The 12,221-nt window shown below is 50.9% G+C and overlaps 1 protein-coding gene across 4 annotated transcripts in view; it reads right to left on the bottom strand.

Moving 5' to 3' along the window:
* The window catches only part of SCAI (suppressor of cancer cell invasion), an 877,065-nt gene that overhangs the window by 248,461 nt on the left and 616,383 nt on the right, over positions 1-12,221 (bottom strand). For all 4 annotated transcript variants that reach the window (XM_069609434.1, XM_069609437.1, XM_069609436.1 and 1 more), the window contains one exon: positions 11,592-11,690. In XM_069609434.1, the coding sequence (XP_069465535.1) occupies positions 11,592-11,690 (99 nt within the window). The remainder of the gene's footprint in view (positions 1-11,591; positions 11,691-12,221) is intronic.

Here is a 12,221-nt window from a genome sequence, read left to right as displayed (position 1 = left end):
TGCTGCAGGGAAACATTAACAAGTCGCTTTGCAGTGCAACAAGCTTTATCTGGTTGATCGCTGGCTGAGCAGCGGCATTTTCACGTACCTTCCTGGGCCTTAATGTGGGCTCCAGTGTATCTGCATTCCTTGCACCAGTGGTAGGTAGTACTACCGCTGGAACACAGGTTTTTTTTCCCAGTGTTGCTAGCTGGTCAATAGTGACCATAAAAGAGGGTACTCAAACATCCCCAGGGGGTATTAGCATAATTGACCTAAAAACATTTGATGGCATTTCTTTGACCTTTTTTTCGGTCAAATTTAATTAAATTATATATATATATATATGCGAGTGGGTAAGGGTTTGGATTAGGTTGTGGGGAAGTAGGAGGGGTTTCGGGGGGCATCCCCCTGAATTTTAGACAGAACAAAAGGTCAAATTTGATCAAATGTGATTAGGTCAAATAGACCCAAACCATCCAGGGTAAAGGACAGACATCTCAGCCAGAACTACGCTCTGGGAAATGTAAGAAGCCAAATTCCTATCAGCAGCGCATTCAATACAGCTCTACCAATAATCGTCATTAGCCGACACACGCAATGTAGTCAGACCGAATGATCAGCTCCTTTAAAAAAAATGAAAAGTAATAAAATGTCAGTTCTCATTCATATATCCGGGCTTCTTTCTGAAGGTGAGTCTATACGATGCCCCTAGAAGCAGACTTGGCCCGTATTGCAACAGTGCCACGTGAGATTATTGTTCAAAGGACCTGTTTAACTTACAAAACCATCTAGACCGTTACTATGCCAGGACCCAAACAAGTCAGGGTGCCTGGAGTATGCAATCACCCTAGGTTAGACCAGTATCCCTGCACCAACTTCAAAGAAATCCTGTACATAGAGGGCGGGGGTCTTGGTGACAATGATGGGACTGATGGAGGAACTTCTCAATAATGCCAGGAAGTTGTCCGAAGTTACCCAATGGAGCAGACATTGCGAGAAGCATGCTATTCCAGCATTCAGAAATGCCCAAGGAGCACATGTAGGACTATACAATAGAACGAGAACTCGGATCATCCAGTCTGGTAGCCCTGCAACTGGCCTTGTTTATGCACCCCTAACAAGCCCCCAAAGGAAAGTGTCTCAGACCACTGCAGATTCTTGGCATTGACCCCAAATTCTTACAGAAGATCACCCGGCCAGATGACAGCCTCACATGCATGTGTGGTCTGCTGCTGCTGCTTCTACTAAGGAGCTTATGTAGTCTCTTATAGAAGATCACCGGGCCAAATGACAGGCTCACATGCATGTGTGGTCTGCTGCTTCTACTAAGGAGCTTATGTAGTCTCTTATAGAAGATCACCCGGCCAAATGACAGGCTCACATGCATGTTTGGTCTACTGCTGCTACTAAGGATCTTATGTAGCCTCTTATAGAAGATCACCCGGCCAAATGACAGGCTTACATGCATGTGTGGTCTGCTGCTGCTACTAAGGAGCTCATGTAGTTTCTTATAGAAGATCACCCGGCCAGATGACAGCCTCACATGCATGTGTGGTCTGCTGCTGCTGCTTCTACTAAGGAGCTCATGTAGTCTCTTATACAAGATCACCCGGCCAAATGACAGGCTCACATGCATGTGTGGTCTGCTGCTGCTACTAAGGAGCTTATGTAGTCTCTTATAGAAGACCACCTGGCCAAATGACAGGCTCACATGCATGTATGGTCTGTTGCTGCTGCTGCTACTAAGGAGCTTATGTAGTCTCTTACAGAAGATCACTCGGCAAGATGACAGGCTCACATGCATATGTGGTCTGCTGCTGCTACTAAAGAGCTTATGTAGTCTCTTAAAGAAGATCGCCCGGCCAAATGACAGGCTCACATGCATGTGTGGTCTGCTGCTGCTACTAAGGAGCTTATGTAGTCTCTTATAGAAGATCACCCGGCCAGATGGCAGCCTCACATGCATGTGTGGTCTGCTGCTGCTGCTAAGGAGCTTATGTAGTCTCTTATAGAAGATCACCCAGCCAGATGACCGGCTCACATGCATGTGTGATCTACTGCTGCTACTAAGGAGCTTATATAGTTTCTTATAGAAGATCACCCCTCCAGATGACAGCCTCACATGCATGTGTGGTCTGCTGCTGCTACCTACTAAGGAGCTTATATAGTCTCTTATAGAAGATCACCCCGCCAGATGACAGGCTCACATGCATGTGTGGTCTACTGCTGCTACTAAGGAGCTTATGTAGTCTCTTATAGAAGATCACCCGGCCAGATGACAGGCTCACATGCATGCATGGTCTACTGCTGCTACTAAGGAGTTTATATAGTCTCTTATAGAAGATCACCCCTCCAGATGACAGCCTCACATGCATGTGTGGTCTGCTGCTGCTACTAAGGAGCTTATATAGTCTCTTATAGAAGATCACCTGGCCAAATGACAGGCTCACATGCATGTGTGGTCTGCTGCTGCTTCTAAGGAGCTTATATAGTCTCTTATAGAAGATCACCCCGCCAGATGACAGCCTCACATGCATGCGTGGTCTTCTGCTGCTGCAGCTAGTAAGGAGCTTATGTAGTCTCTTATAGAAGATCACCCGGCCAGATGACAGCCTCACATGCATGCGTGGTCTTCTGCTGCTGCTGCTACTACTAAGGAGCTTATGTAGTCTTTTATAGAAGACCACCCGGCCAAATGACAGGCTCACATGCATGTGTGGTCTGCTACTGCTACTAAGGAGCTTATGTAGTCTCTTATAGAAGATCACCTGGCCAAATGACAGGCTCACATGCATGTGTGGTCTGCTGCTGCTACTAAGGAGCTTATGTAGTCTCTTATAGAAGATCACCCAGCCAGATGACAAGCTCACATGCATGTGTGGTCTACTGCTGCTACTAAGGAGCTCATGTAGTCTCTTATAGAAGATCACCCAGCCAGATGACAGGCTCACATGCATGTATGGTCTGTTGCTGCTGCTGCTACTAAGGAGCTTATGTAGTCTCTTATAGAAGACCACCCGGCCAAATGACAGGCTCACATGCATGTGTGGTCTGCTGCTGCTACTAAGGAGCTTATGTAGTCTCTTATAGAAGATCACCCGGCCATATGACGGCCTCACAATGACAGGTTCACATGCATGTGTGGTCTACTGCTCCTTCAAAGGAGCTTATGTAGTCTCTTATAGAAGACCACCCGGCCAAATGACAGGCTCACATGCATGTGTGGTCTGCTGCTGCTGCTAAGGAGCTCATGTAGTCTCTTATAGAAGATCACCCAGCCAGATGACAGGCTCACATGCATGTATGGTCTGTTGCTGCTGCTGCTACTAAGGAGCTTATGTAGTCTCTTATAGAAGACCACCCGGCCAAATGACAGGATCACATGCATGTGTGGTCTGCTGCTGCCACTAAGGAGCTTATGTAGTCTCTTATAGACGATCGCCCAGCCAGATGACAGCCTCACATGCATGTGTGGTCTACTGCTGCTACTAAGGAGCTTATGTAGTCTCTTATAGAAGATCACCCCGCCAGATGACAGGCTCACATGCATGTGTGGTCTACTGCTGCTACTAAGGAGCTTATGTAGTCTCTTATAGAAGATCACCCGGCCAGATGACAGGCTCACATGCATGCGTGGTCTGCTGCTGCTACTAAGGAGCTTATGTAGTCTCTTATAGAAGATCACCCGGCCAGATGACAGGCTCACATGCATGCGTGGTCTGCTGCTGCTACTAAGGAGCTTATATAGTCTCTTATAGAAGATCACCTGGCCAGATGACAGGCTCACATGCATGTGTGGTCTGCTGCTGCTACTAAGGAGCTTATAGAGTCTCTTATAGAAGATCACCTGGCCAAATGACAGGCTCACATGCATGTGTGGTCTGCTGCTGCTACTAAGGAGCTTATATAGTCTCTTATAGAAGATCACCCCGCCAGATGACAGCCTCACATGCATGCGTGGTCTTCTGCTGCTGCAACTAGTAAGGAGCTTATGTAGTCTCTTATAGAAGATCACCCGACCAAATGACAGGCTCACATGCATGCGTGGTCTTCTGCTGCTGCAGCTAGTAAGGAGCTTATGTAGTCTCTTACAGTCCTGTCGGACGTCCGGTCAGTGGAAGCAAGTCCCACTGACCACAGTAGCCTCAGTAAATTGCAAACAACATCATTTAAATCTAAGACATATTTTTAACTGTCTCTTTCGTATAGAAGCAGCAGCAGCAGAATATTTGCAAAAATTCAATTATAAAGAAACGAAGTCAAATTAACTGGACTGAATGCTCTTTCTGCTTGGACTTCCAGGATCCTTAACGTTTTCCAACTGCTTAATGCCAAGGTGAAAGTAGCAAGTAAGTTGGTTATATATTTGTGTTAAAAGAAGTTTGCGTCATTATTCAGTGATGGGATATGTCCGTATGAGGTACAACATGTTTGATATCATATGTCATTTATAACGCGCCTGTACACAACTGTTTCTAGGCGCGACACGACATGGGAGGATGGACAAAACAAACGATCTAACTAGGCCTTGTGTCATTCAGATCGTGCAAGTGCGATAGGCAAAGTGCAGGGAGGAGGTGCTGGGATTTTGTCGGGAAAAATGCTAATTGTTGATTTCGTCCAAATGTCGGTGGCATTACCGGCCTCGTTTATCTCCATACGCCGATCTACCAGGATTACAATCAGTTCTCATCGGAAGCTTCTGTAAATGTCTACTAGCCCTGCCACTTTGCACATTTTCAAAATGTTTATTTCAAGCTTGATTTATTGGGTAGTGTCTTTCTCGTTTAAGGGTACAACTTCCTGTACATACGGTGCTATCCCTGCCAGGTCGCAGAGGCGTTGCTAGGGGATTGCTGGGGGGGGGCTATAGTCCTGGGTCTTTTGGTTGTAGCCCCGGATAGAAGCTCAGGGCTACAACCAAAAGGCTAGCTAGTCCCCAGTTCCGACAGTCCTGACATTAGTGCAGCCCCGGATATTTTCCAGACCGAGCAACACCCCTGCCAGATCGTGAACATGTGTGGTCTTGTCTAGCAATGGCAGCGTGTAAGATTTGAAATGCTTGCCCTTTACTCGCTGTCAAGTAATATACCACTTGCACTACGAAGTGTTTTAACAGGATTAGGGCCTTCTGCAGCCACTTTCCCAATCTTGTGCAACTTTTAATACAGAGATCGCCTGTACGTTTCCATTTAGGTTCGGGTTTTTTAGCAAAATTTATTTGCAAGCTTTGATGCCTGTAATCCAGTGATTTTAATGAATAAAAAACAGAGAATTACTTTAATAACAAAATCATAATATCAAAAAAAATAGAATTTTCAAAAAAGATAAATATATGGGGTGGGGTAAGGGGTTAAAACAGGTGGGGAGGGGTGGGGTTAAAATCATAGGAAAACAGGGGGTTGGGTGACCCCCAAATAAAAAAATCAATAAAATAAAAATAAATACATTCCCAAAAATTGCATAAACAAATTATAAAATCGATATTTTTTCTTTATAAAAGTTTCGTTGTAAAATCATTCTCTAATTGAATTTGCTAAAATGACACAGTACCGACAGCCTCACTCCGCCTGATCTAGTGGACTTCTGCACGGTTTACAAGATGTTTTCTAACTATTCAGAAAAAGACCTATAGGGTGGAAATATGTTCTCTGTGTTCTATTCGCTCTTAGAGAGTACTCCAATAAGGGGCCTTTTATATGCAGTCATTGAGGCCCATCGAATGTTAGCCTGAGTCGTCATCTCTACTGTAGATTAAAATGCTTAAAACCTTTAAGTTGTGCCTGCGTATGTTTTATCAATAAAGGATTTAGGAACAGTGATCGGTTTATTGTCGAGCTTCACTAAAGAGTTTTTGGTTTCCTTCCTACCAAGCATACATTTATAAGGCAATGGTCTGAAAGACATATAGGCTTGAGAGAATGACTGATTATTTGTTCAGACTGTAATTCTGACAGAAATATACAGACAATTCTAGAGGAGTGTCAGTTGTTGGAGCTTCCAGAAAATGTCCACCAAGTCTAGATCTTTCACAGGTGTATTAATACATACGCTGGCCGCCTTCTTCTGGCACCTAGACTGGTCCTGGATGACTTATCTTTACATAGGTGGAAATATGTGTCCACATCTCCGCCTTGAATGAATGATCCCCTACACCAAATAGCTCAACTAGACGTTCTTAAAATACCTTAGGCACGTTCCACCCTGCAGTATCCTTGCTGCTCATTGGACTAAAGCAAACACAACAAGGCATCCGGGTCTGGTTATTGGGTGTTGGACCCAATCTTCATTTACAAAACTTCAGCAAGCCAGGGGGCTAAGGGAGGCCTTGGAGGCGCCCACACCTAGTGGGGACCCCACCAGCCGTGGTGATCCACCGGCTGGGGGGCTAGGGGTGCAGGCAGCTGCACGGGGAAAGGACGCCTGGCAAATGGGCGAGTGGGAAGAAAGGGAGGGCTGGTGGCAGAGAAGACGATGGCATGGGTCAGAAGGACATGGGTCGAATACTGGGGCACGGTGTATGGGCTGTCCGGGGGCGGTGGTGTGACAATGGGGGGTGGGAGGCCGGGTAATGCTTATAAGGACAGGTTTGGGGAGGAGTAGCCCCCTTTGTTGGTGGACGTGGAAGGCGAAAGGTTTAAGTCAGTAAGCAGCCTGCTATGGATCTACAGAGAGCTCTGTAGCTTTGCAGTGTCAAAATAAAACTAGAAATGAGGGTGGCACTCCATTCAAAGTCTTATCAACTAAACACGATGCCTTGCGCTAATGCCAACCACGAGAGGCGGCCTGCACAGAATTGCTTGGCCTCAACCTACATAACGTTGCATATCATGTGCAAATAACTGTGTGGGGCAAACCCCTGCTAATGAAATGTACCGAGTGGAAATGTTAAGTGAATTTTAACTTTATATCATGTTATCTAAATAAAAATAGATCTATTTTTGCTTGCAACTGTATTTATAATAAGATGAATTTGTATTGTGGTTTTTGATATTATCCTGTTTGGTTTGTGAAAAGTCGATTTATTCGGCTGGAACGGAATAAAAAAAAAAATAAGTGTGCCCTATTTACATTTATTATGTCTTGGTTGTTATAGAGTGATGGTTAAACTATTCTCTAAGATACGGTTGTGCTCTGAATGTGCTTTAAAGCCTTCATTGGTCCACAGCAAATGCCACTGATCAGCCGTCAAATGTAGACATGTTGTATAACGCATGCAAGTACGGGATTGGCACCCGTGGCATTGACCATGGCCTTTACACGGAGTATCAGAATATGCATTCCGAGGATGACGGCTTGCCGTGGGGGTAGGGTCTCTTATGACACTGCAAAGCTATGCAACCCTCTTGAACTATGCAAGCCAAAAGACCCCAAGGACTTCAAAAGACTTTGCCCCACCATCCAGACGGTCCCGCAACTCACCTCTATGAAGGCAGCCACCTCCCCACCAACCAGAGCCTCCCGCAACTCACCTCTATGAAGGAGGCTACCTCCCCACCAACCAGAACCTCCCGCAACTCACCTCTATGAAGGCGGCCACCAACCAGAACCTCCCGCAACTCACCTCTATGAAGGCGCCCTCCTCCCCACCAACCAGAACCTCCCGCAACTCAACTCTATGAAGGCGCCCACCTCCCCACCAACCACAGCCTCCCGCAACTCACCTCTATGAAGGCAGCCACCTCCCCACCAATCAGAGCCTCCCGCAACTCACCTCTATGAAGGCGGCCGCCTCCCCACCAACCAGAGCCTCCCGCAACTCAACTCTATGAAGGCGCCCGTCTCCCCACCAACCAGAGCCTCCCGCAACTCACATCTATGAAGGCGCCCACCTCCCCACCAACCAGAGCCTCCCGCAACTCACCTCTATGAAGACAGCCACCTCTCCACCAACCAGAGCCTCCCGCAACTCACCTCTATGAAGGCGGCCACCTCCCCACCAACCACAGCCTCCTGCAACTCACATCTATGAAGGCGCCCACCTCCCCACCAACCAGAACCTCCCGCAACTCACCTCTATGAAGGCGGCCACCTCCCAACCAACCAGAGCCTCCCGCAACTCACCTCTATGAAGGCGGCCACCTCCCCACCAACCAGAACCTTCCGCAACTCAACTCTATGAAGGCGGCCACCTCCCCACCAACCAGAACCTCCCGCAACTCACCTCTATGAAGGCAGCCACCTCCCCACTAACCAGAACCTCCCGCAGCTCACCTCTATGAAGGCGACCACCTCCCCACCAACCAGAGCCTCCTGCAACTCACCTCTATGAAGGCAGCCACCTCCCCACTAACCAGAACCTCCCGCAACTCACCTCTATGAAGGCGGCCACCTCCCCACCAACCAGAACCTCCCGCAACTCACCTCTATGAAGGCGGCCGCCTCCCCACCAACCAGAGCCTCCCGCAACTGAACTCTATGAAGGCGCCCGCCTCCCCACCAACCAGAGCCTCCCGCAACTCACATCTATGAAGGCGCCCACCTCCCCACCAACCAGAGCCTCCCGCAACTCACCTCTATGAAGGCAGCCACCTCCCCACTAACCAGAACCTCCCGCAACTCACCTCTATAAAGGCAGCCACCTCCCCACTAACCAGAACCTCCCGCAACTCACCTCTATGAAGGCGGCCACCTCCCCACTAACCAGAACCTCCCGCAACTCACCTCTATGAAGGCGGCCACCTCCCCACCAACCAGAACCTCCCGCAACTCACCTCTATGAAGGCGCCCGCCTCCCCACCAACCAGAGCCTCCCGCAACTCACATCTATGAAGGCGCCCACCTCCCCACCAACCAGAGCCTCCCGCAACTCACCTCTATGAAGGCGGCCACCTCCTCACTAACCAGAACCTCCCGCAACTCACCTCTATGAAGGCGGCCACCTCCCCACCAACCAGAACCTCCCGCAACTCACCTCTATGAAGGCGGCCACCTCCCCACTAACCAGAACCTCCCGCAACTCACCTCTATGAAGGCGGCCACCTCCCCACCAACCAGAACCTCCCGCAACTCACCTCTATGAAGGCAGCCACCTCCCCACCAACCAGGGCCTCCCGCAACTCAACTCTATGAAGGCGCCCGCCTCCCCACCAACCAGAGCCTCCCGCAACTCACATCTATGAAGGCGGCCACCTCCCCACCAACCAGAGCCTCCCGCAACTCACATCTATGAAGGCGGCCAGCTCCCCACCAACCAGAGCCTCCCGCAACTCACATCTATGAAGGCGGCCACCTCCCCACCAACCAGAGCCTCCCGCAACTCACATCTATGAAGGCGGCCACCTCCCCACCAACCAGAGCCTCCCGCAACTCACCTCTATGAAGGCGGCCACCTCCCCACCAACCAGAGCCTCCCGCAACTCACCTCTATGAAGGCGGCCACCTCCCCACCAACCAGAGCCTCCCGCAACTCACCTCTATGAAGGCGGCCACCTCCCCACTAACCAGAACCTCCCGCAACTCACCTCTATGAAGGCGGCCACCTCCCCACCAACCAGAACCTCCCGCAACTCACCTCTATGAAGGCAGCCACCTCCCCACTAACCAGAACCTCCCGAAACTCACCTCTATGAAGGCGGCCACCTCCCCACCAACCAGAACCTCCCGCAACTCACCTCTATGAAGGCGGCCACCTCCCCACTAACCAGAACCTCCCGCAACTCACCTCTATGAAGGCGGCCACCTCCCCACCAACCAGAACCTCCCGCAACTCACCTCTATGAAGGCGGCCACCTCCCCACTAACCAGAACCTCCCGCAACTCACCTCTATGAAGGCAGCCACCTCCCCACCAACCAGAGCCTCCCGCAACTCAACTCTATGAAGGCGCCCGCCTCCCCACCAACCAGAGCCTCCCGCAACTCACATCTATGAAGGCGGCCACCTCCCCACCAACCAGAGCCTCCCGCAACTCACATCTATGAAGGCGGCCACCTCCCCACCAACCAGAGCCTCCCGCAACTCACATCTATGAAGGCGGCCACCTCCCCACCAACCAGAGCCTCCCGCAACTCACATCTATGAAGGCGACCACCTCCCCACCAACCAGAGCCTCCCGCAACTCACCTCTATGAAGGCAGCCACCTCCCCACTAACCAGAACCTCCCGCAACTCACCTCTATGAAGGCAGCCACCTCCCCACTAACCAGAACCTCCCGCAACTCACCTCTATGAAGGCGGCCACCTCCCCACTAACCAGAACCTCCCGCAACTCACCTCTATGAAGGCAGCCACCTCCCCACCAACCAGAACCTCCCGCAACTCACCTCTATGAAGGCAGCCACCTCCCCACCAACCAGAACCTCCCGCAACTCACCTCTATGAAGGCGGCCACCTCCCCACTAACCAGAACCTCCCGCAACTCACCTCTATGAAGGCGGCCACCTCCCCACCAACCAGAACCTCCCGCAACTCACCTCTATGAAGGCGGCCACCTCCCCACTAACCAGAACCTCCCGCAACTCACCTCTATGAAGGCAGCCACCTCCCCACCAACCAGAGCCTCCCGCAACTCAACTCTATGAAGGCGCCCGCCTCCCCACCAACCAGAGCCTCCCGCAACTCACATCTATGAAGGCAGCCACCTCCCCACCAACCAGAACCTCCCGCAACTCACCTCTATGAAGGCAGCCACCTCCCAACCAACCAGAACCTCCCGCAACTCACCTCTATGAAGGCGGCAACCTCCCAACCAACCAGAACCTCCCGCAACTCACCTCTATGAAGGCGGCAACCTCCCCACCAACCAGAACCTCCCGCAACTCACCTCCATGAAGGCGGCCACCTCCCCACTAACCAGAACCTCCCGCAACTCACCTCCATGAAGGCGGCCACCTCCCCACCAACCAGAACCTCCCGCAACTCACCTCTATGAAGGCGCCTCCCCACCAACCAGAGCCTCCCGCAACTCACATCTATGAAGGCGGCCACCTCCCCACCAACCAGAGCCTCCCGCAACTCACATCTATGAAGGCGGCCACCTCCCCACCAACCAGAGCCTCCCGCAACTCACCTCTATGAAGGCGGCCACCTCCCCACCACCAGAGCCTCCCGCAACTCACCTCTATGAAGGCGGCCACCTCCCCACCAACCAGAACCTCCCGCAACTCACTTCTATGAAGGCGGCCACCTCCCCACTAACCAGAACCTCGGGCAACTCACCTCTATGAAGGCGGCCACCTCCCCACCAACCAGAACCTCCCGCAACTCACATCTATGAAGGCGGCCACCTCCCCACCAACCAGAGCCTCCCGCAACTCACATCTATGAAGGCGGCCACCTCCCCACAAACCAGAGCCTCCCGCAACTCACATCTATGAAGGCGGCCACCTCCCCACCAACCAGAGCCTCCCGCAACTCACATCTATGAAGGCGGCCACCTCCCCACCAACCAGAGCCTCCCGCAACTCACATCTATGAAGGAGGCCACCTCCCCACCAACCAGAGCCTCCCGCAACTCACATCTATGAAGGCGGCCACCTCCCTACCAACCAGAGCCTCCCGCAACTCACCTCTATGAAGGCGGCCACCTCCCCACCAACCAGAGCCTCCCGCAACTCACCTCTATGAAGGCGCCCGTCTCCCCACCAACCAGAGCCTCCCGCAACTCACCTCTATGAAGGCGGCCACCTCCTGCAGCACAAGGTTCCACTCCACCTGATCCTCCGTGTTGAAGCGGTGAGTGTAATCTTCAATTTCATCCGACAGCTCCTGAACGGATACAACAAAGGGCTTGAGTGAAGAGCGGGGAGCATGTTTCTCAATAGCAGGTGTGTGGGTTCAATTACATGCAGTGTTCCACAGAGATCAATGAGGCTTGCTATGTTCTTGGTATGAGATTAGAGAGTGGGACCTGGGCAGACAGTGCGCATTCTCTGCCGCTGCAGTAAGGATGGACATAAGTGATGTGTGTCACACTTGCGTCCCAAGCCACACTAAAAGCCATGAGAACAGCAAAACAGCCTTGGATATAAAGGATGAATGCATGGAAACAAGTGGCTGATTGTAGACACTATAGGTACTGCAAGTAGATTCCTGCTTCTGCTAAAATCAGATGGTGAACTCCTCAACCCCCACAAGTAAAGGTACTTGAACACAAAAACGACAGTCTCAGGATGTTTTAAGAGGAGTGAATGTACAGCTTCAGAGTAAGCGGCAAGTTAATCAGCATTAGCCCACGTTCAAGTCACATAAGCTTCAGCAAATGGAGGTATGGGCGGGAGGTGGGGCAACCCAAACATC

Source organism: Ambystoma mexicanum, chromosome 8 (assembly GCF_040938575.1).
Source record: "Ambystoma mexicanum isolate Mex_15411 chromosome 8, UKY_AmexF1_1, whole genome shotgun sequence".
NCBI classification, from domain to species: Eukaryota; Metazoa; Chordata; class Amphibia; order Caudata; family Ambystomatidae; genus Ambystoma; species Ambystoma mexicanum.
The sequence above is the reverse complement of the archived record's forward strand: the minus strand, read 5'-3'. Positions and strand labels throughout refer to the sequence as shown.